Source organism: Poromitra crassiceps (genome assembly GCF_964638095.1).
Source record: "Poromitra crassiceps genome assembly, chromosome: 1".
NCBI classification, from domain to species: domain Eukaryota; kingdom Metazoa; phylum Chordata; class Actinopteri; order Beryciformes; family Melamphaidae; genus Poromitra; species Poromitra crassiceps.
In genome coordinates this window covers 81,814,703-81,840,607 of record NC_139623.1, presented here as the reverse complement: position 1 = coordinate 81,840,607, position 25,905 = coordinate 81,814,703, and the positions used below count along the sequence as shown (strand labels likewise).

Sequence of the window (25,905 nt, the reverse complement as noted above, 5' to 3'; positions counted from 1 at the left end):
AAACACGGGCGTGGGTCAAAAATACACTTCTGTAATTTACTGGGTTGGGCCGTGGGTAAAAATTAATTAAATGTGGGCGGGGGGCAGGTAACAACATAGAGCCATGTATGTTTTTCTGTTGCATGAGGCAGGGGGTGTGTCTGGCAGCTGGTCTGACTCTGATGCAGGCAGAGGGAAGAGGAGAAATGTTTCTGATGCACATTTTCCACTTTGTTTACATAACCGGCATCGTTTCAAATATGTGCATACCATGCATTGTGTGACGCTATATGGACTGCACAAAACCGCAGTCGGACAGATACTGTAGTAGGCTAACGTTAGCCTCCACTACAACCATACACACTGGCTGTTTTCATAGCAACAGGCAATATGGATACAAGTGGAGAGTTTGTGAAGTTGTAAAAGTGGATTTACGTTACTGCAACAGCGATCATAAAGGCAGTATGGATTGTACCGGACATATTAGAAATAGCTGGTAAGTCACTTTGCTTGCTGTACAACTGACTCTGTAGTGTCTGATAGCAGAGCTATCCAGCTGGTTAAGTCAGCTAGCAGCTGCTAAAAGCTAATTAACGTACATCAGCTGAGAGTCTCGGCCAGAAAGACTGCTGTTCCCCTCCCGTGTGAAACGGTGGCAGGTTCGTTAGGGTCACTACAAAATGTTTGCACTGCAGATTAACGGTTATTATATATATGCGGTTCCCGGGTCGGGGCGCGGGTCTCATGTTTGCGGGGCGGGTTGTGGTACCGAGTGGTCATATGTGCGGGTTTGCGGAGCAGGGTTTGGTATTGCACGTCGCGGGGCTGGGCGGGGCCGGGTCTTGAAAATCAGACCCGCGCAGGACTCTGCGGTGGCTACGTCCATATTTGTATCTAACCTACTGAACACTACATGCGACGATGTAAGTGAGGAGGAGGATAACAACACCACATATCATTTTCATCACTTACTCCAGTGTGCATTGCGTGAGCATGTGCACGGTGTCCCAGCTGACGTGTGTGTTGATGAGGACGAGTCGCCGAACCCTGGAGAAAACCTGGGCCAGGCTGGGCTCCAGCTCCACACCGCGCAGAGGGTTCATGCTCAGATTGAGGAAGTCCAGGTGGGGGATGTTGGAGACGATAGTGCAGATCTAGCAACCCAAAAACAAGTGGAAAGGAAAACTAAAAAAGGCTTTCATTTCTTCTTTTTTTACCTATCCCTGGTATGTTGTTTTGGCATGTATGTTGTTCAGTGTTGCAAAACCAAATCTGGGAGAAATCAACGCAAACATATGCTAATTAAACCAACTGCCAGAGCCCCCCCGCCTGCAGTCGATGGAGCAGAGAACAGAAGCAGAGAGAACAGAAGCAGCGTGGCGAAATGACAGCAAAACGGGTTTTTTTTCTTATTGTATGTAAATTGCCACATGCATGTAAACACAATGGGCAACTATCGAGATCAGAAAAGAGTGAAAAGAGTGCCGTTAACTCTGGAAGGAGTTAACGCTGCTCACTGTACGTTCAGTTGAGTTGCAAGCGACTGCGTTCAGCGTTCACCAAAATATGAGCTTGTTCAATGAACAGCCCTCTTTTAGTGCGTCCATGCACACTGTAGAATAATAATAATAATAATAATGTAAATAAATGATAGATATATATATATAGTATGAATAGTATGAATAAAGGACTGAGAGGTTGATATGTTGCTTATTTCCTTTAGTTTAGTAGTAGTCGTTTAGTTACTTCTCCCATTGCATGCATTGTGCATTTTCTTTTCAAAATAAAAGCCCCGGGATGCAGACACTAAAATAACAGCAGTTCAAAGCTCACGCCAAGGTACAATGTGCACTGCAGTAAGCAAAGCAGTTGGACCTGGCAGCAGGGCAGACTGTGCAAAAAAGGGGGAAAAAGCTATTCGATATTGTGAAAAAATATTGCTGCAAATATCACAATATTCCATATTATCGAAAATCGGCCCAAGGCACCCCCTGAAAACTGTGTTATGGTTATAGCAGATCATTACAAGTGCACATTCAAAAACAATCCAGCACCCTACAGACTTTAGATTGTTTGCCATGTAAAAAGTTACTGCAACCATACTTTCAAATTATTTAAGCAATAATAAATGCCTTTCTCATCCAGCAAGTAACATAAGCTTGAAAGAAAATAAAAGGCAACAACAGTTGGAGGTTGAAACAATGTGATTTATCATACTAGGCTCAATTCCTGCAGCTCGCATACGCAGCTCGGCTGCCTACTTTGCTTCACTGATGACATCACTCACTGATGACATCACAATGATGTCACAATGTCGGACGATGTCACAATGCCTATGGCATCATCAGTCATGTCGTCAATAATGATGCCACTGATGACATGACGACCATGATGATGTCATAGACATTGTGACATCAGTGGGACAAAAATTGAAACTGAGGGGCCCTTTACACAAGGACAGTTTCTGAAAGAAACGACACAATAGCGTTTCCTTCACACCTTTTCCTTCACACCTTCTCCCTGTTTACATGAGCGCTGTTGAATTTTTAAAACGCCGTGATGTACATGCCAGGTCGCTAGGTGGCAGTGTGATCACCTTATTCTTTGCCCATACAAGGACGTTCTGCATGACGTAATTTCGTAATCGTCTTTCCTGTTTTAAACGCGGAAGTAGAGTAGGCTTTCCGCAGTCATTTAGACTTGCCAAAAAGCTTTTTTCAAGCAAAAAAAAAACCCAAACTGTTTTAAAGTTTTAATATTTGTCGGGTGAGAACGTAACATGTATGTGACCAGTTTATCAGAATATCGCCTATTGGAAATCTTTAATGAGCAGCGAGGACCGGGAGCGCAGACTCTGCTGACACCGGTCGGAGTGTCAAACCCTACTGTAGTTAGGCTACTGGCAGTGAGAAAACACTGTCGATGTGCTTTTGTAACTAACGTTAAATGCCGACCGGGTACAGCCATCGGCTCCTCGCAGCAGTAACGTTATGAACATGTAACTGAAGTTGGCCGCAGTGTAGCTTAATTCTGAATGTTGCCAAACTTCATTCACACTGACGTTTTATTTGGTTGTCAACTCGTGCACAGCTATGGCGTATCGCGTGTGTCGCGTGCAGAGTTGGGGGTAACGCGTTACAAAGTAACGCGTTACTGTAATCACATTACTTTTGTCGGTAACGAGTAGTGTAAGGCACTACTGTACCTAAGTGCAGTAATGACATTACAGTTACTAATCAAACGCTTACCTCGTTACATGCATACTAGCAAGATAAGTATAGAGAGAAAATATCTCCGTTTTAATAGCAGATCTTGTGTCCCATCAGACGGGTCATTTAACTGCACAGCAGAATCACTCATGGTGCCAACATTTCAACTTTGTATTAGCATGCAGAACAGCACTATTAGTCGACACATAGCTTATCAGATAACTAACATCATGCATATAGAACAATAAATCATTTTAACCTCCAAAACACATTGACAAACAAACAATTGACACAAAAACACAGTACCCCAAGGGCATGCTGGGAACTCCGCCCACTTTCCTCTTCCACGGGTCAAAATTTCCCAGAAGGCTTTGCATAACTTTTTACACTCTGTTTTACAATTAAATCAGGCTAAAGAGTGTTAGATATAAATAATATGTATTTTAACACAACATGCAATTCTGGAATATCTGAATATTGGACAAAATTAAATTAAATTAAATGTAAACGTAAACCATAAGTGAAACCCACATACAGCGATGGGGTCTGTAAATACCCCTTGTAAATACAACGTGTTCTAGGGAAGTGGGCGCAGTGCGTATGTTCCGTAATACTCTGCCAGCAATCTGCCAAAAAGCGCTGTCTTCTACAACAAGTTTTTGTTGCGCGGAAGGACAAGAATGTGAAACTGCAAACGCCCTGGACAGAAGCAGCTAGCTACGGTAGCCTACGACATAAACCTCTCAAAGCATCTGCAGTGGAAACATGCTAACACAAAGCTGGTTGCAGACCCAAGCTGAGTCGCCTGCCTCGACTCCAAGCAAGCAGCAAAAGCTTTCTTTTCACCAGGTAACATCAAAATCAGAGATGGACAGGCTTGTTGCCTCCTCCTACATGGTAGAGGAAATGTTGCCAGTTTCAACAGTAGAATGAAATCACCATTTTTCAGAAACATATTGAGCAAAATACAGATGGCAGGGAACGGACAGCCACCATCAGACAGGAAAAGTTTTGCAACCTACCTTATTACAATAGAGATTTGTGCTAATATATGGGCATATATGTAAGGATTAATGTTGTATTGTTAACTGGCAAATTACGTGACAATGCATCTCAGGCGATGTTACGGAGTAACGCAAAAGTAATGTAACGAGTAGTGTAACGAATTACTTTCTCCAGGGAGTAATCAAGTAAAGTAAGGCATTACTTTTTTTGAAAGTAATGTGTAATGTGTAATATATTACTTTTTTGAGTAACGGACCCCAACTCTGGTCGCGTGTGCAGGCACGTCAGAGTTTCTGAAATGTGCCGTTCCAAAGTGATTACATGGAGCCCTCAGCCCCGCTCAGCGGGAAGCGTCTCTAAACAATTCCACTCTGGAGGGTGGTTTTAAAATGTGTCGTTTCCTAAGCGCGAATTCGCCGTCGCCGTCTTAACGGGAGGCACTAACGATAAAATAATTCCCCGTTTCCATAGGAAACCGTCCTCGTGTAAAGTGCCCCTAACAGTGCCCACTTGAAACAGACAGTGCCCACTAGCTCCCTTTTATATAACTAGCGGACCCCCACCCCCCATTTTGCTTAAAGCAATCATATAGCTAGCTTGTGACAAAGGTGTAGGTGTGATTTTAACATTGGTAGGGACACATCCCTAGGCATTTATGATAGATTTCTGACCGCCACTTCATGTCATCTAGAGCCATAATTTATACATAGTTAAAGGATGGCTTTACCGGTTTTCAACCAGATTTGTATCCTTACAATGTCAATAGTATGAGTAGATGGGCAGCCTTTACCTCCCCTCACTCAACCCTCTTGGCTGTACTCCCTTTTCATTCCCATTCACAATGCACCGCTCGGACGCGTTTTACGTCACGACCGCGTCAGCGGTGCATTACACATGCGGAAGGAAGGGCTGTAGATTATTTAGAACTACAACTCTTTTGTGTGTGTGTGTGCCCGCCTCTAGGGGGCCTCCACGGGCAGCGTCACAGCTCCGAAATCAAAACACTCCATCAGCCATCTTTTCTGCCTGCATCGGTCTGCTAGCTAACTTAGCTCACACTGCTAAAGCAAAGCTACTACTATGACTGAACCATGGCTGAAAGAAATATTCCTGATGAAATTGAAGTTTGATATGGATGAAGACGATTTCCAAAGTGTGCTAATAAACTCTGACATTCAGGGCTACTTAACGCCATATGAGTCAGAATACAGTGCAGAGGAATTGCGCCGTATGGAAGCAGGAGAGGCAGTTGAGCAGGCCGCCGGAGAGCCCGGCCCCGAGGCTCCCCGTGCCGGGGACAAACTGTCTGACTGCCTAATGTGTGGTGTGCAAATTAAATCCCCGACCCCATCAGTAAAGTTTTTATGCCGTTTGCCGACATGCCTGGGAGCGGATGCTTCCTTTTCCTTGTGCCTGAAATGTGCAACTCTACCAATAGTCTAGCAGCAAGTCCTCAAAAAAGGCTTTAGTTTTCGAGATACCCCTACCCGAGGTAGAACAAATGACAACAATAATTTTTCTTATCTTTAGGGTCTCCCATTAATGAAATTGATTCTTGGCAAACAAAAAAATTTGGGGAAAAAATGTTTTTTTGGTTGTTCTTTAGAACTACCCCAATCCCTGAAAAAGAGCCAAATTAGGCCAGTCCGAATAGGGTAAAGGTGACAAAAAGCCCATAACTTGAGAATGCTCACTCTTTTCCTCACCAGATTTGCTGAGGTATGAACCAGGTGGCTGCCCTACATCACCAAATAGTCAGAAAATTATTTACCTAAAAAGATCATGAATTATAGTCCTGTAAATATAGCTTTAGTTTAGGCGGAAATTGTACTTTGTGGTGATAGGAACATAGGACTCCATCACTTTTCTCTCATTTATCAGAAAAACAGAAATCCCTGGAAAATATACCATTACTGAATTGTCTAGGGTGCTATTGAACCCTGACCAGTAGTTGTATGGAGATATCTGGTACAGTTCTATTGCAAATGAGATTTCTTTAGACATAGACCTACTACCTCTTCTCTGAAACTGTCAAATTAGGTCATTCTGAATGGGGGATAAGTGAAGTGGCATAATAGCCTATAAGTTAAGAATGCTCACTCTGATGGTCATCATATTTGGAGAGGGAAATACCAGGTGGCTGAACTACATCACCAAATAGTCAGAATGTGGGTAAACCAATGAAATAAAGCTGATCTAAATTACAAACCACCTGGAGCGGCTGTAGCTCAGGAGGTAGAGCAGGTCGTCCACTAATCGCTTTGGATAAAAGAGGTCGGTGGTTCGATTTCCACCTCCTCCAGTCTGCATGTCGAAGTGTCCTTGGGCAAGATACTGAACCCCAATTGCTCCGGATGGTGTGCCAGCACCCTGCGTGGCAGCCTGCCGCCATCGGTGTATGAATGGATGAATGTACCTACTGATTGTAAAGCACTATATAAATGCAGGCCATTTACCATTTACCATAAAACATAGAAATACAAGGTGTAAATATTGGAAGTTTTATTGAAACTGGAACATTAATCCAAGTATAATAGTAATCATAATACACAATCACAAAAACAGACTAGAAAAACGGATTAGAAAGCAAAATAACCAAGGCAAAAATAAAACAGAACAGAGAAATAAAAAGTGACTGCTTTTTTGTCCAGGTATATGGACACTTTTTTCACAGCCAAAGTATCAGGCCTTTGTTGCGTATTATGACCCAACCAGATTATTGTGCCAGTGTTTGGGAGTCTGGGGCACATTCACAACCTTATCCTCCATGGACTGCAATTGTAAGGATTGCAAAAGAGTGATGCAAACAAAACTGTCTAAATATTGTTCAGTCTGGAGGCAGCCTGTCTATCTGGAGACGATAATGTTTAATATACTGTATCCTTAGTATCATTGTCCATTTGTCAGATTAAGCTATCACAATGTTACATTCTTCCCTCTTCTGTGTATCATATTGTAACCTTTTTCCAAAGTATTTGGATCTTGCATTGTTGCTGCACGTACTATATATAAGATGTTGGAAGGGCAACAGAGAGGCACTGGCCCTTTCCACTCTCTCCACAGTTTGCATCTTTGCAAGTAAGTAATGTCTCTCACTTCTGTAGGTGCTGGGGGTTTCCTAAATAGAGCTGGTCAAATGGCTCCATCTCTGACAATCCATCCCTTGACGACAGGACTCCATAACAGGGGTTTGGACATGTGACTGTGACACCATATCACTGTCTGATACATTGCTCTTGCTGTCTACCAGCATGTCATGCACTCACTGACTGTGACACAACAAGTAGTTTGTACAGAATAGGAAAGACAACAGCATTCACCAAACTCAAGACCCATCTCAGTGAGCTCAAAGATCTGGCCCATTTTGGACTCTTCCAGCTTGGAAGTCTTTGCCAGTCGCAAGAGAATTTGCGCTTCTGCTTTACGGAAAAAATAAAAAGGAAAATGGACTGATGTGCACAAACTTGGATGAACTGAGGTTCATAATTGCATCAACAACATATGCAGCCTCTGCAAACCTGCCACCAACAGAGGATAAATTTGCACAACATGTGCAAAGAGCAATGTACTGTATCAGACAGCGATATGGTGTCACAGTCACATGCCCAAACCCCTTTTATGGAGTCCTATCAGAAAGGGATGGATTGGCAGAGATGGAGCCATTAAACCAGTCCTATTTAAGAAACCCCCAGCACCGACAGAAGTGAGAGACATTACTTACTTGTATTGCAAAGATCCAAACTGTGGAGAGAGTGGAAAGTGCCAGTGCCTCTCTGTTGGCCTCCCCTGTACGGAGTTCTGTACCTGGTGTGTAGAATGTCAAAATGTGTCCCCAAACGTCTCTGAGGAACCTGACATTTGACATTCTAGTATCTATATACTTGACCTCTCACTGAAACACATCTTATGTACACGCAGCAACAATGAAAGATCCAAATACTTGGGAAAAAGGTTACAATATGATACACAGAAGAGGAAAACATTTAACATTGTGATAGCTTAATTTGACAAATGGACAATGATACTAAGGATATATTAAACATGATTGTCTCCAGATAGACCGGCTGCCTACAGACTGAACAATATTTACACAGTTTTGTTTGCATCAGTCTTTTGCAAGCCTAACAATTGCAGTCCATGGAGTATAAGCTTGTGAATGTGCCCCAGACTCCCAAACACTGGCACAATAATCTGGTAGGGTCATAATACGTTCAACAAAGGGCTGATACTGTATTTCATATTTGGATATTTGGACTTTGGCTGTGAAACAAGTGTCCATATACCAGGGCAAACGAGCAGTCACTTTTTATTCCTCTGTTCTGTTTTATTTTTGCCTTGGTTATTTTGTTTTCTAGTCTGTTCTCCTGTTTTTGTTTATGAAATTAAATGAAGCACTGAGATTTGGGGCTACCATAAAACAAATGTATTATTATTACTATTATACTTGTATTATTTCATCATGTCAAGACAGGAGATACTACTGATTTATTATAGTTTGGATTAATGTTCCAGTTTCCAGCAAACTTCCAATATTTACACCTTGTATTTCTATGTTTTAGAGGCTTGTAATTTTGATAAACTTTATTTATTGGGTTACCCACATTCTGACTATTTGGTGATGTAGTTCAGCCACCTGGTATTTCCCTCTCCAAATATGATGACCATCAGAATGGGCATTCTTAACTTATGGGCCACAGTACCCATCTGACCTGAACCACTACTGTCCCAACTCCAACCTCCCCTTCATCTCCAAAACTCTTGAGAGGGTGGTTGCCGCCCAACTCCAATCCCACCTCGACTCAAACAACCTCCACAAACCATTTCAATATGGTTTCCGCCCTAATCACAGCACTGAAACAGCCCTGGTAAAAATAACTAACGACCTCCTCCGTGCAGCTGACTCTGGACTCCTCACCATCCTCATCCTCCTTGACCTCTCCACTGCTTTCGATACCATCTCCCACCCACTACTTCTGGAGCACCTGGCGAACATTGGAATCACTGGTGTTGCAATTCCCTGGTTTGCATCCTACCTCACCGACAGACAACAGTTTGTCCAACTAGGGAACCACACGTCCGGGTGTTCTGCCGTTTGACCCAGGGGTCAGTATTGGGCCGACTCCTATTCATCACCTACCTCCTCCCCCTGGGTAAAATCCTCCGACACCATGGTGTCCGGTTTCACTGCTACTCCGATGATACCCAGGTCTATATCTCCACCAAACCCACCACCACTCTTCCTCCCACCTCCCTCACTGCCTGCCTCCAGGACATCATGAGCTGGATGAGCAGGAAGTTCCTGAAGTTAAACGCCAGTAAAACCGAGGCCTTGCTCATCGGCTCCAAAAACACCCTCTCAAAAGCTCATAACACCACCACCCCAAACATCATCATTGACAGCTTCCCTGTTCCCTTCTCCACCCAAGTCAACAGCCTCAGCGTCATTCTGGACAGCACCTTTTCCTTTGCACCCCACATAAAAAACATCACCCAGTCTGCTTTCTTCCACATCCGCAACATCTCCAGACTCCGCCCATCCCTGTCCCAATACAGCACCAAAGTCCTCATCCACACATTTCTTACATCCCAGATTGATTACTGCAACTCTCTTCTCTCTGGCCTACCCACCAAATTGCTCAACAGACTCCAAATGCCTGGATCATCACCCGCACTAAATCATCTGACCACCCTGTTCTCATTCAACTCCACTGGCTTCCCATTCACTACCGGATTGACTTTAAAAAACCTTCTGCTCACTTACAAAGCCCTACACAACCTATACTAGCACCCACCCATCTCTCTGACCTCCAGGAATACACCCCTTCCCGCTCCCTATGCTCTTCCTCAGCTGGCCTCCTGACCGTCCCCACCTCTCGCCTCAGTACCATGGGTGCTAGGGCCTTCAGCTGCTCTGCACCCAGACTCTGGAACTCCTTGCCCCCACACATCCAACAGTCTGACTTCATCATCACATTCAAATCCCACCTCAAAACCCACCTGTACAAATTGGCCTACTCACTTTAATCATATACAGCTCTTAATCTGTTATTCGCCTGCCGTGTTTATCTCCTGTCTTTTCTTATATGTACGCTCGTCATATTTTAATGATGCTGGTGTTTGCCATGCCTGTTGTTTTTATGTATGATCTTTTAGAATGTTATGTCTCTTATGCACTGTACAATGACCTTGGGTGTTTTGAAAGGTGTCATCAAATAAAATTATTATTATTAGAAGTATACCACTTATCCCCCCATTCAGAATTTTGACTGTTTCAGAGAAAAGGCAGGGCTATGTCTAAAGAAATCTCATTTGCAATAGAACGGTACCAGATATCTCCATACAACTACTGGTTAGTGTTCAATAGCACCCTAGACAATTCAGTAATGGTATATTTTTCAGGGATTTCTGTTTTTCTGATAAATGAGAGAAAAGTGATGGAGTCCTGTTCCTATCACCACAAAGTACAATTTCCGCCTAAACTAAAGCTATATTTACAGGACTATAATTCATGATCTTTTTAGGGAAATAATTTTCTGACTATTTGGTGATGTAGGGCAGCCACCTGGTTCATACCTCAGCAAATCTGATGAGGAAAAGAGTGAGCATTCTCAAGGTATGAGCTTTTTTGTCACCTTTACCCTATTCGGACTGGCCTAATTTGGCTCTTTTTCAGGGATTGGGGTAGTTGTAAAGAACAGGCAAAAAAAACATTTTTTCCCCAAAAATAAAATTTGCCAAGAATCAATTTCATTAATGGGAGACCCTAAAGATAAGAAAAAACATTGTTGGCATTTGTTCTACCTCGGGTAGGGGTATCTCAAAATCTGAGGGCCCTTTCTGCTAGACTACAAAGACACAAGACTGGCGAGATGGATCACAGCATATAGCTACTTCCATCAGTAGACACTTTCCTATTTTTCTTCTCTGCGCCACTCTGAAACACTTCTTCTCCCTGTACTGGTAGTGTGACAGTGCTAACTGCTCCTCGCAAAAAATAAAAAATAAAATGCTCTGGTCTGCGAGGCCCTCTAGTGGACGAGGCCCCAGGCGACCCCCGGTTCTGCCTAATAGCACAAAATTCTGCTCACTCACTCACTCACACGGACACTTCTCTAATCTTATTATAATTCGAGAAGTGTCTGTGTGCGTGCGTGCGAGCAGAATTTCGTCCGGCCGCGGCTGTGCCGCTTTTGGGCTGAAACTTTCAGGGGTTGTAAAGAGCACTGACAGAGGTGACCTGACAGAGCCAGATTTTTTAATTAGGTGATTGCCCTGATTACCTAATGATGTGATGTCATCAGTGATGTCAGTGATGATGTCATTCTTCCTGGCTCAGGCTAATTAGTTCAGTGATGATGTCATCAGTGATGTTTTTAGTGATGATGTCATGCTCCAGACCAGGGAGGCCTAACTCACAGCGGGGTCCCCACAGGTCCACTAGTTATAATAAGAATCCTAGGCTCAGCTGCTGCATGGCCTCGCCCGCCCTGCAGCTCAACCGATGTTCAGGCTCACATGCTCTTATGGTGTCACTGATGATGTCACAACTTCGCATCACTGATGACATCACAATTGTTCTTATGACATCACTGATGATGTCAATGCCTATGACGATGACATCACTTCCAGTTGGGTGACATCACTTCCGGGGCACAAATCGCAGACAGAGCCCACTTGCTCCCTTTTATAGATATAAGATACTAACTGAAATAATCAAATCTATCAGGGTTCAACAATAAGAATTCTCTGCATGTCTCAGATGACTACTTTCATTAATTAGAAACCTGAAAGGCGTTTGAACAGGTAATAAAAACTGTCTACCTGCTCAAAAATACTTGATGTTGAGCCATGATTACTCTGCAGTTATTTGTGTTTAACTCATTGAGTGCCAGCCACTTTTGGAAAACGGATGCTCCCAGTGCCAGCCCTTTCAGAGCGTTTTCAGTGATTTCTCGAGGCCCACAGAATATTGTGTGATATTACTATGTAAACACCGAACACGCCCAAAGAACGATGAGACTCTATTGTATCATCAGCAAAAAAAGGTTTATTGATATCATTTTCCGTTCTTTAGTTATCAGCAGTAGAAGATAGGTTGTTTTCACCAAAAACAGACGTTTCAAACTAGAAGCTGAGATAATGAGCCTTTTGTGAAATGAAGCATTTCAAGCACATCACTGACTCTGAAGCTAATATTTTCTGATGTAGTGACACCTCAAAAATAATTTCCTTCAATAAAACAGCGAAAACAAAGGAATTTTGTTTGGCAAAATAATATTTTTTAGCTGCAACCAGCAGCGCTGGCCCCTGCGTGCGCAGACCCTACACCTTCTTGCTGGTCTTGATTTACTGCTGGTGGGCATCAGATATTCTAGCTTGTGTTTGCCAATCTGTCCATCGAGCCTGCTGTCTGGGTCGGTGTTGTATGCTGCCCTGCGTGCCCCACCCCCCTCAACTGCAAACCCCTCCTCCATGGGAGTGTCTCTGGTGGCTCTCTGCTGCGTTTGCTCTGCACTGAAAAGTGCGCTACACCCAGCTTTTTCACAGCATTCCGCCGTTTTTGTCGCCGGCTCCCAGCGCTTCCAGCTGAGAATAATGTAACCTTTTCTGGCAACTAATCATGTGGAGGGGCTATCGCAGCGGAGACGGAGGGGCTCAATTGTGGGAGCAGATTGGCTGCTGCAGGCACAGCTAACGTTATGCTTCATGCATATCGATGCATACCGATGCGGTTTCCGTTTCCCCATGACTTCTTCTCTGTTTTTTCCTCACCTTTCTCTAATCTGGAGAGCACTGTCGCCACCTAATGGGTCCGTAAAATAGCTTATATACCTTCAACATCCCCCATATTTTTACAGGAGATGCATCAGGCTTTGATCCACGTCCCACCGTCAAAAAAACGCAATTGACGTCTTTAGACGTCATTGGCACTCTACGTTACTATTTGAATTGACGTCTTTAGACGTCATTGGCACTCAATGAGTTAACTGCTCATTCATTCACACAATTAGAATAAACAATCTTATTTTCAGTCTAACATCTTTGAGGCCACCCACCTCCCCCCAGTCTTTAAGTTGATTGTAGGACAGGTCCAGTTCTACCACATGGGCACAGACAGTGGCCACCTCTGCCCTGTCACCGGCTCTGCTGATTCCACAGTCATTCAGCACCAGCACGCTGGGCAGGAACAGACGATCTGCAAACAAGGAAACTCCTGTTAGTTCTATGAGAGACCTTTAATAGATAGATAGAGACACTCTAAGGCGGCATTCACATTTGCTTTTTTCAGTAAGAACGCTATGGAAATCATGTTGAGAGCGCTTCCATTCACACGGACGGTAGCCAGCTGGTTTTGTCTGTTTGATGTTGTTGACTGTCAACATGAAAGCCAGATTATTGCCAATTCTGGGAGCAGGGAGGTTGAGGATCCCTCTGGGAGGAGAAGAGGTAGGATGAGTGAAAAGACGAGCAGGGCGCTTTTCCTCCAAATGTTTAACTTTTTTCAGCTTAAAACGCCCAGAGCACCCTGCCAAAAAAACTAGACGCCACCTGCGTTTAAACGGCAGGTGCGTTCCTTGAAAGAGGAGCGCGCTTAGCGCGTCCTTACAGTACATAGAGAATGAATTGCAGAAAGATGCTGGCAGCTCAAATGATCGCGTTGTGTGTGAACGCCGCCTATGGCAGTGTTCTCAACTGTTCTAGCCTCACAACCCACATGTCTTAGGTCTTCTAGTTTCATATGGTACCAGTATCTTCTGGCTGTGGACACGAGCATCCTCAATGAGTGGAACGTTTTTTCACATGCACACATCCGCGACCCGCTCAAAACGGCCCTGCGACCCACCAGTTGAGAAATACTGCTCTAAGGCCTACAAAATAACCCTACAGCCGGAGGTAGAACGTGCCATCTTCGGCTGCTTGGAGTCCTCTCTGAACTTCCCTACAGCTGTGCAACAATCTCTGACACTGGGGACAACTGTCGCCAAAAGACTCATTCTGAAGGAATGGAAGTCCTCCTCTTCACCTTCTTTTCAGTTGTGGCTGATGGACATGATCTCTGTTATACAGATGGAGAGACTCAGGTCCCTGAGAACCAACTCGCTTAAAAGGTTCTCGGTTATATGGGACCCGTTTTTGGCCTACTTCGACGAGGTTAAGAATGACTAGAGACTGAGGTTAGGGGTGACAGACGGCTCGTCCGGCGCAGGGATCGCGGAACCGCCCGGGCCACCCGGGCCGCGGCCCGGGTACTTTTCAGTTCCCAATTTTTTGTTTTTTGTTTTTTTTGTTTTTTTTGTTTTTTTTACAATTAAACCTCATTTACTTATTACACTCGACTGGTTGTTTTTCAGATGTGATGTGAATCTAAAGTGAACTAAACAAGTCAGATCCACTATAAATGTTTTTCAGTAGATGCTGTGATGTAGCCACAAGAAAGGTGCAATATTAATGTTTTTCAGGAGATGGCGATGTTGCTAGCTATAGGTTCTAAACAAGAAATGTGGTTCAAATGTTTACAGTAGTTTTCCTTTCTTGCTGCACTACAATGTTACAATGCTGTGAGACAGGCCCGGCGTTGGAGGGGGGCCTGGCCGGGCCCCCCCATTCCCTAAACTGGCCCCCCCATTCAATTTTTTTTTTTTTTTTTTTTGTGTGTGCTAAAAACGTTTTTCCGTTTTTCTGTTTTAAAGTTTAAAACGGAATCTGGCTGTCATTAGGCATTGATTAACTGAATGCTATTGCTAACTGTTACTTTGAACCTCCATTTGCAATGATTCTGGCTGGATATTAATTAACTATTGTAAATTTGTCACAATGAATGCAATTTGTGCACAATGTGTAAATACATTTAATATTAATTGTTTAGGCCTATTTGTAAAGTCACAACACATTAGAGATGTGTGTAGTTCCTCATAGATTTAGCCTCTTCCTTTTGCTCTCAAATGCACCAGTTTGACGAATTTTACTTTAAAATGTACAAAATCTTCTTCCGGGGGAGAATCCCCCCCCGGACCCCCCTTGGCCCCCCCAAGCTAGGGGCAGGCTCCCTCTGTAATTTGGTTCTGGAGCCGGGCCTGCTGTGAGACGGAGCTAAACACAAAAGATGCAATATTAATAGTTTTTCATGAGATACTCAGTATTTAATATTAATACTAATACTAATAATAGAAAAGGAGAAGATACTGAATAATGACATCACAACAGTATAATCCTAATCCTAATCCTAATAATCCTAAATCCAAAAAACATAAAATTTTCTTCGGCGCTGCCGAGATTCGGGGGGGACTCGCCCCCACGCCCCCCGGCCCCCCCAAGTTCAGATGCGTTCCGCTATCCCTGGTCCGGCGGGTATCTAATGGACCCCTTGCATGGGATCCCATACTGTAAATACTATCTCTTACAAACACATAAGCACCTTACACGGCTGGTAGCACCACGTTGTAATGTTGGATATCGATGGTATGTTTTTTTTCTTTCTTTTCCTGTGCCTCAGCCTGTTTGTCTTGTTCGTTTGTTGTTTTATAAAAACAGAAAATAAAATATAGAAAAAAATATATAGACACACCCAAACTTCCAATCACTTCCTGTATCTGTGCTGGTCAGTCAATCAAGTTTCATACCAACGACAGACAGCCAATCACAAGCTGATAACCATGCCCATTTAGGAGACCGGAAGAGTAACATTTCTTACAATTAGCGGCGCCTGGAGAGGGGGTGTCTCTATATCTAATAGTAAAGGTCTCTGGTTCTACCCTTTAATTAGAAGAAACCGGACGGAAAAGAGCCTGTCTTTATTTCATCACAAACGACACACCACGCATGCACACACAGCGCCGTGAAATGTGTCCTCTGCGTTTGACCCATCCTGGCTCGTCCTCCTCCATGGTTCAGGCCAGGAGCTGTGGGCAACTGCAGTGAAGCACCCGGGCACCAACTTCTTCCAACCGCTGCTCGTCAGACGACAATCTTCTGCATGCTTTGAGTGGGGGTCCATATTGATGTTAGATGGAGGAAACCCCAAGGCAGCATGAAGAGAACATGCAAACTCCACACAGAATGGCCCTTTCCACCAGATAGCTCACCTGGGCACCAGGAACCGAAGGCATGGGGGAGACATACCACCAGTGCCAACAGCGTCCCAGGCTGGAATTGAACCCAGAACCTTCTCGCTGTGAGGTGAGAGTGCGAGGCAAGAATGCTACCACTGTGCCAACATGCCCCTTCGCCACCGTGCCACTTTGCTTTCAAGCCAAAATGTTTGTCAACACACATAACAAGTACGGATGTGTCGAATGCCACTAGCAGAAAACAGTGACAAGTGACAGAGAGATTTCTGTCCACTGGGCTGTTTTTGGAACATTAACATGGTGGATAGGCAGAAACACAGCAGCATATTTGCTCATAAGAGAGCTACTTCAGCAGCATACTAAAGCAAGGAATCTGTATGTGTGCGTCCTTCACATATCTCGAGAAGCGTTCTGATCTACTTCAAACTTGGTGGGTGTGTTGTGTTACATGCAGCTGCTCTACTTCACACTTGGGTGTGTTGTGTTACATGTGTTACATGCAGCTGCTCTACTTCACACTTGGGTGTGTTGTGTTACATGCAGCTGCTCTACTTCACACTTGGTGGGTGTGTTGTGTTACATGCAGCTGATCTACTTCACACTTGGTGGGTGTGTTGTGTTACATGCAGCTGCTCTACTTCACACTTGGTGGGTGTGTTGTGTTACATGCAGCTGATCTACTTCACACTTGGTGGGTGTGTTGTGTTACATGCAGCTGCTCTACTTCACACTTGGTGGGTGTGTTGTGTTACATGCAGCTGCCCTACTTCACACTTGGTGGGTGTGTTGTGTTACATGCAGCTGCTCTACTTCACACTTGGTGGGTGTGTTGTGTTACATGCAGAGAAGTCTGATCTACTTCACACTTGGTGGGTGTGTTGTGTTACATGCAGCTGCTCTACTTCACACTTGGTGGGTGTGTTGTGTTACATGCAGAGAAGTCTGATCTACTTCACACTTGGTGGGTGTGCTGTGTTACATGCAGAGAAGTCTGATCTACTTCACACTTGGTGGGTGTGTTGTGTTATATGCAGACGTCTGATCTACTTCACACTTGGTGGGTGTGTTGTGTTACATGCAGAAGTCATGTGCTTGTAAATGGATGAAACGGACATCCATTTTCAATGTTTTCAAAAGTTTTCTCAGTGATACAAAGTGATTCACTGTATCTCCCGTTTGTTTCACTATGGAGCATAATGGAGGGACATCATCATTTCCAGTAACTTGACAAAGGGGCGTAGGTTTATTAGCGGCCGTACTCGCCGCCGTTCAAGCAACTATTTTTGACAAGGAGGTCGCAGACAATTACGTGGTACGTGGAGATCTCCCATAGACCCTTCTCACGGGGGCCATTTTGTGTCGAAGAGGCAGGATAAACACAGGTGCAAGCAAAACACTAATGAGGGTTTCCAACTTCCAATCATGGAAGAAGGAAACCCTCATTAGTGTTGTGCTTGCACCTGTGTTTATCCTGCCTCTTCGACACAAAATGGCCCCCGTGAGAAGGGTCTATTGTCTGGGAGCAGAGACTAGACCTAAATGATCTCTCACCTTTGGTGGGTGATCCTGGAGGGCTGGGCAGCACCACTACCCCCATGCCTTGGCCACGGCAGTAGGGGAAGTTCTCCGGGTCGTACTTCTCGGCGATCGCTTGGACGAAGGTGCGCACCTCCTCTTCATCGGAGGACAAATCCATTGTTCCAGCCCTAAGCACTTCTGCAAAAGAAAAGCAGTCACACCAGTTCAATGCTGGTCCATCTTACTGCTGAACTCTCCAGGTCTGCTTTGAAGCACTCTAAAGTTTAAGTTTGTCACTTCATGTGTGGAGAACATTTCTGACCAGTGACCATATCCACCAGAATTTAATTTGGGCAAATAGGGCAAATGGCATCTCAAATTATGTAAATACAATTAATCTAGCTTGATTGCTGAGCCTGTCAGCCAAAAAAACAAATACAATGTCACCACATCAGCGACCAGGATATTGCATGTTTTGGTGTGGGGTTCCTATATGAAGGAAACCCCCAGGGGGCATGGGGAGAACATGCAAACTCCACACAGAAAGGCCCTTTTGACGACCTCACCCGGGCGGTGGGCGCTCGAGGACATGCGGACGGGCACGCACTCCTTCAGCTCTCATGGCGTCCCAGGTGGGAATCGAACCCAGGACCTTCTAGCTGTGAGGCGACAGCGGTACTTACCACTGCGCCACCGTGCCCCCCCCAGTAGAACCAGTTTGATCATTTTCTTAAAAACGTGTGGGTTCTGCACTTTCTTGGTTTCAAGGGCAGCTTGGTCCACTCTGATGCACCGGAATAAGTAAAAGAGTCCTTACCCATCGTGGTTCTGAATCTGTGAAAGTTCAGGTTAGCAACCCTGGCTCTAGTGTTGTGATTATGGACTTCATCTGTCTTTTTAAAATAATTATTAAAATAAATGAAATAATATGCCATAAAGGTTTATTGAAACTTTGGGGAGAGCAGGAAAAAAAATCTAAAAGAATCTAAAAAAAAAGAAATCTAAAAAAACACACAAAAAAAACACTGCAGGGAAACACTGCAAACCAAGGACCAGTTTTAATGCCTCTTTTCCAGGTGTACATGCTCACAGGTACCTTAAGCCTTTACTGCGGCAGTGGGAAGAAGGCTAGGCCCTGCCAACTCTCCACGGCGCTGGCCAGGCAGTGGGGTATCCAAGGTGGCAGTGCCAGGGACCGGTAGTCTATGGCCCTGATGGTTTATAGAGGAGAGAGGGACAAGTGTCACATTGACCACAAAAGTGACACTGTAATCCAAGCACAATATGACGTCAACTGACTGAAACAACAATGACCCAAGAGAGGAACGCTTTGATTCACTGAACCTACCTGGGTTTACAGTTTATTCTACATTAGACAGCCTTTGTTTCAGACCGCACGGCGCACATTGTGCTGATAAGCTGAATATATATAAACTGTAACTCCAGTCCAGCGGTATCACTCCTATACATATACATATATATATATATATATATATATATATATATATACATAACACGTAACACGCACATCCTATATTCCTGCTCTCAGGTTCTTTTGTAAAAGTATTACTTGTAAAATTTAAGGCATGTATGAAATGCATTGTGACCTACATGAGTCAAATGCCCAGTATGTGGAAACTTACTTGGCCTACTACTAAAATAAAATAAAATACATATGGATCCCTGGGGAGGGGGAATAAATCATATTATATGGGGGTCAATGATCATGTGCGTTTATTTGGACATCTGTGACATAAACATGTTTGAGAACCCCTGACGTACAACACTGCAATGCAATTATCGTCTCATGCTGGTGTTAGACAGACTGCTGGGTGTGCCCCCCAGAGGAGGCGTGAAGGAACTGCAAGGTATGTGGTTGAAAAGATGGGGGGAGAGACAAAAGGCCAAAGCTTCTAAGCAGCTTTGTGGTACAACCCGGGGGCTTAAAAACTAACACTATAATGACACTCAGGTGGTGAGACAAGGAGAAAGGTTTTGTGGGACTTCATGCATCTGGCATGACAATAAATACTAGATTGATACGGCATACATCAAATAAGATTATCAGCCATTCTACAGCAGAGCGAAGACTACACAGGTAGTCAAATAATAACAATATCAAGATTTACAATGCAAGCTGGTCTATTTTTATGTGACTGAGTCAAAATCTAATTTAAGACCAATTCCCCACCCAAATAAGTCTAAAAAGGAACAGCAGTATTTGAATGCAATGTGAAATACATCGAATATTTACTGATTATTATGCTATTTTTTCATGTTAATTACACATGCCTTAGATGAGCACTTTTCAGGAAAATGATAATCTCTAGCTTAATTATTTAATCAATATTAATGTCCACCAGCTACAATAGAGTGGAGCATCTCTCTCTCTCTCACTCACACTTTACTTTACTTTTATTTCACTTGGCAGACGCTTTTATCCAAAGCGACATACAACAGAGATAAAAAAACAATACACGCAATATACAGTATACACAGTACCAGAATAATCTAAAACAGTCAAATATAAGGTGCTATTGGACGTGCAATCAGTGCATTGAAAAAGTGCCTGTGTGATGAATTTGTGCAAGTGCGTCACTGCGGAAGTGGACCTGAAATAACTGAGTCTTAAGTCTCTTTTTGAATGTAGTAAGGGAGTCAGCGGTACGGACAGAGTTAGGTAGTTCGTTCCACCACCGGGGAACAACAGAGGAGAAGAGCCTGGTGAGTGAATTGGGTGGTGGGAAGTGTCAGATATCTTTCAGTAGCGGAACGTAGTGGACGGAAGGGGGCATAGGGTTGGATGAGGGAGTTTAGGTAGGTTGGGGCTGTATTTGTCAGGGTTTTGTATGCACGGGTGTTAGGGCCTTGAACTGGATTCGGGCGGCCACTAGGAGCCAGTGGAGGGAGATGAGGAGGGGTGTGACGTGGGTTCTGTTTGGCTGGTTGAAGATGGTGCGTGCTGCTGCGTTCCACACACACACACACACACACACACACACACACACACACACACACACACACACACACACACACACACACACACACACACACACACACACACACACACACACACACACACACACACACACACACACACCATATATCAGCTATTTATCAATGGATAATGAATTTGACTTGTGTCTGGCTAACGGCTTTGTTGTAATGTTATCATGGTCAGTTTGCTTATCCATGATAGTAGTAGTGTCATTAATGCTGGTTGCTATCCCGTGACTTTGAATGGTCAATTTTCAGTCATTCTCCACATTTTTACAATAACAAAAGAGAATGTTTTATGACATTTGTAGTATAGTACATTGTTGTGATGACATCATTCAGACATGTCAAAACAGATGTAGGCTATAACCCCTCCCTACACACAACACCCAGGGTCTCAGATCTCTTGACCGCTGATCAGCCCTATCAGTTTCAGACAGCCAGAGGGGGTGTCATCATGTTGACCCATCACTACATGAGGTGGTTGGCTTGGCTTGTCAAATGGCTGGACACTCTCTGTCTGGACCCTGTCAAAGACAGTTTCCCATTTCACAGATAACCTGGTTCTTACCTCTGATGTAACAGAGACCAAAGGAAAGTCCTTTTCAACAACACATCAGATCAAATGCCTCGTTTTCCTGCGAGAGAAAATGTTGATGAGCACTCTGGTGAAGCAGGGAGAGAACTAGGGGTGGGCAATATTATCAATATTATATCGATATTGTGATGTGAGACTAGATCGTGTAAGATGTTGGATATCGTGACATGGCATAAGTGTTGTCTTTTCCTGGTTTTAAAGGCTGGAGTACAGTAAAGTGATGTCATTTTCTGAACTTACCACACTGTTCTAGCTGTTCTATTATTGGCCTTTACCCACTTGGTCATTATATCCACTACTGATGATTATTTATAAAAGTCATTGTGTAAATATTTTGTGAAAGCAGTCAAAGCACCAATAGTTATAACTACAATATTGCTGCAATGTCGATATTGGGGTATTTGGTGAACAATATTGTGACATTTGATTTTGTCCATATCACCCAGCCGTAGAGAACCTATAAGAATGCTCCTATAGGTGAGAGTCTCGAAAGTGCATTTGGGGCAAACTCTAGGGAAAAATAAGTGACTACACAGAAAGACAAAAGCACCGAGACTTCAAGTACAAAGAAAGGTACATGTAGTGACAGCTGGGTTCCCTGGCAGGCAGGAAAACAACTGACACAAGATGGAGGTATAGCTGTGAGGGGGGGGGGGGGATCAGCCCACAGCTGCTATGACAACATGTTTGTTTAAAAGCCATTCCTTAACAGTTGAAAAAGAGGGATGATTCAACGATATTGAACGATTCCATTGTTGCAGAACAGCACATAGAGAACAAACGGCCACATAACGTTCTCTTTTGAAAGGAGAGAAAGTTCCTCCTCAGATACTCTCATTCACATTGCATGTACAATACTGTATGTACTTTTAGGCACTTTTACAAATCAGTAGCAGGAGGCATTCAATACACTAAGCAGCAACTGCCAACTTTTAAAACTGAACACTGCTCTCTATCGCCCTCTGTGTATTTATTCTGTTGAAAGAAATGTGGCAATAGGAACCATTTGACTGAGAATTGGTGTATTTGGTATGCTGAGCGGTCTGAAGTCATACTACCTGCTGTATGTAGGCTACACTTGCCGCCGATAAGCAAAGCAACAAACTACATAAACTATAGATTTCTGAATTGACTTTTCCTTCGTGCCAGAGAGACGGGGCTGTTTGTGCCAGAGAGGCCTAACTTTATGGCACTCAGAAACGAAAAACCAAGAGACTAACGTGAATTAATAATAAGCTAAAGACTTTGGACAGAAGTATTGTAATAATGGCTTCGGCCAGGTCTGAGCCAGGCCAATTTACCAAAGTATTGACATTTCGTGGAAAAAAGTGTCACCCACTCACGTTAATTTGTGTTTGAAGTAATGTAACAGGTTGTCGGGAGTGTAACGACGTTACCTTTGGATCGGTAGCTAACAGATTGTTTTCAATGTCAAGAAAGACTTCCTAAAGTCACAAATTAAGATAATGAGAAAATGTTCATGCAGAGGTGCACAAAGTTTATACGAGTGAGACTTCTGCACTCACCATACCCCCGGAACCTCCTGGGCTTATCTGTTTGTTTTTGTTGTCCTTCGGTTAGGTGACAAGAAGACCTGCCCCCTTTGCCGGAAGTTACGTCTTTAAAAATTAGATTTGAGATTTCCGCTTGTCGCCTTCAAAATAAAGCGCCTACCTCGTCTGATTATCAAAACGTCTGAAGAACCAGATTACAGATAGCCTAGATTATATATCAAAACAGTGTACCGTGTCCTAGTTCTGCTAAGATTAACTATAATAATCACACAACCATGCAACATCATTCCAGGCCTGTATGTGGTTAGCACTTTGTGACACTGAATCAATTCACTTTTCATCAGCAACATAAATATGATATCATGTGATATTTTTAAAGTGGGTCCCCAGAAAAAAAGGTTTGGGAAACACTGCTCTAGTGGACACAGAATTAAAGGGGGATTACACATCTGTATGCTTCTCAGTGCTTTTATATTTAGTCGTCAGATGAGCTCCTCCATAATGTCACTTACACTAATTGAACACAATATCCCACTGTCCCTCTAGGAATGAAATATTAGTGAAATTGAACTATTCTTCCCTTTGGGCCCCTGGAGACCCTTCAAAGACCGCCATGTTGTGTTGGCGAGCGATCATTTAACATCATCATCATCATCATCACTTTATTTGTCAGACACAAGGTCCATTAAAAAACACACAATACATATAAAACAGGTAACAACACAACAAGAGCACTTAACAATTCTACAGTAAGGCACTGTACCAGTGTTTCCAGATGGAAGACATGTATCTCGTGTCACTGAGATTGGGTTGAGACAGCAACATAATGAGCATATTCTGAGACATATTCAGACGACAGATAAACTTATACATCAGGTTTCTCAACAGGGCATGAAAGGTGTTAACTCCTGCTCCACAAAACATTTCACTGGCGCTGCTACACCTTGGCTTCCTAAGAAGGATCCTCAGGCAGTCATTATAAGCAACCTGGAGCTTTTGAATGTTAGCCTGCTTAAACTTGACCCACAGGGGGGCAGTATACAGAGGAGTACAGTAGGCTCTAAACAGGTTTACCTTTACATCATCTGAGCAAAAATAAAACTTCTTCCTCAGCATGTTAGGTTGAGCATACAGTACACACCAGAGATGGGGACTTGAGACTTGGACTTGAGTCAATTTGAGTCCCTGTTTTGATCACTTGTGACTTGACTTGACAAAAACTGAATGACTTGAGACTTGACTTGGACTTGGAAGTTAAAGACTCGGGACTTGACTTGACTTGAGACGTGATGACTTGGAGGACTTGTTTGTGTTCATCAGTTTAAATATTAAATAATAAATATTAACTTGTTCAACGTGTTCAAGTGCCCATGAGAACCCATTCTCATTCAAAAATCTTCAAGGGAGGTCAAGGGACGTCTTTGAGAATGGCAATGCAATTTTTTTCCCTCGCCAACATTTTGCCTATAACTAAGTTTATTTTCTTTCTTTTTTTCCTTCTTTTTTTCTTTTTGTTTATTTGTTTCTTTCTTTCTTTCTTTCTTTTTTTCTTTTTCTTACACTTTCATGTACAGCATGAAGAAAGCAGAGCTAACAGACTTAACCTTGTTGTTCAGTGCAGTGACCCTCCTTATCTGTAACATACAGTGTTCACTGTGGGAAAGTTGTCAGTCAGCAAGTTAATGAATTGTGAATTGTAAACTAATAAATGAAATGTGTTGACATCAGACGATATGATGATCTGATTCTTATCTCTGATCACAAGATCCTTGTGCTGATGGCACGGTGACTCAGTGGTTTACACTGTTGCCTCACAGCAAGAAGGTCCTGGGTTCGAACCCCGGTTCATCCCAGGTCATTTCTGTGTGGAGTTTGCATGTTCTCCCCATGCTTGTGTGGGTTTCCTCCCACCATCAAAGACATGTATGTTAGGGTTAATACTCCTGTCAGTGCCCCTGACTAAGACAATGGTAAAAGAACTGGAGTTGGTTCCCGGGCGCTGCACTGTGGCGCCCACTGCTCCTAGATCTAGAAAGGTTCCTAGTAGAGGAAGGGTCAAATGCAGAGGATGAATTTCTCCATGGGGTTAAATAAAGGATAACTTAACTTAAAGGCCGGCTTTACCGTGGGGAATATGAATATATATTAATTCTTAAAAAATCTTAAATTTTGAATCCGTTGAAATTTTTGAAATTGCTTGTTCACAGCCAGAGAAAAAAAAAAAAAAAAAAATTGGGCCAGGTGACGCGTTTCGCGTCGAAACGCGTCACCTGGCCCATTTTTTTTTTTTTTTTTTTTTTTTCATTTTTTTTTCTCTGGCTGTGAACAAGCAATTTCAAAAATTTCAACGGATTCGAAATTTAAGATTTTTTAAGAATTAATATATATTCATATTCCCCACGGTAAAGCCGGCCTTTAAGCACCAACATACTAATACTAATAATACTACCGTAATTATTATTTTGCATAGCCAGCATGAAGGAGTTCATACACTATCTAATCTCATGTCAGGGTGCCCTGCCAGCAGTAACCATATAACCATCAGACAAAGCCAAATACTGTAGGTAGCACTTTACAAATTAGCATGACGGTTGTTACCAATGGATGCATTTGGTCCGGTCTTCTAGTTTCATAGTTTCAGTATATTATTATTATATTATTATAAATGAGTCTGCTACAGTCTCTGAAAGAGTCATGTCGGCCGCAAAAAGGGCACTTCTCAGTCAGAGGTTAAAAGGGCAGCAGTTTTGGCACCACCTGGGGGTCTACCTGTGCAGATCCCTGTGCGAGTGCAAGCTGGAATTGGCATCGTCATGATTGGATGACTCAATCATGCTCCTCCTTATGGCATTGTCATGATTGGATGACTGGCTGTCAGTCACACGCCTCTCACTGGATTTTTTTTTCATGGAGAAGGCACTTACATTAGTAGTTATTTAAGCATACAGTTATTTGACTTTTGTTTGGTTTGATTTCATTTATTTAATTATAATACAAATTAATTCATTTGTCATACT

The 25,905-nt window shown here is 43.3% G+C and overlaps 1 protein-coding gene across 2 annotated transcripts in view; it reads right to left on the bottom strand.

The window, feature by feature from the left end:
* Positions 1 to 22,950, bottom strand: part of LOC310781775 (tubulin-specific chaperone cofactor E-like protein) — a 42,127-nt gene extending 19,177 nt beyond the window's left edge. Inside the window, exons 1-5 of one of the 2 annotated variants that reach the window (XM_083642401.1) lie at positions 22,901 to 22,950; positions 18,876 to 18,990; positions 17,813 to 17,977; positions 13,250 to 13,389; positions 952 to 1,133 (exon numbers count right to left, since the gene is read on the bottom strand). In XM_083642401.1, coding sequence (XP_083498527.1) covers positions 952 to 1,133; positions 13,250 to 13,389; positions 17,813 to 17,957 — 467 coding nt within the window. In that variant the 5' untranslated portion in view covers positions 17,958 to 17,977; positions 18,876 to 18,990; positions 22,901 to 22,950. Of the gene's footprint in view, positions 1 to 951; positions 1,134 to 13,249; positions 13,390 to 17,812; positions 17,978 to 18,875; positions 18,991 to 22,717 lie in introns of both variants that reach the window. The other variant, XM_083642402.1, reaches the window with a different exon arrangement.
* Positions 22,951 to 25,905: the final 2,955 nt, after the last annotated feature.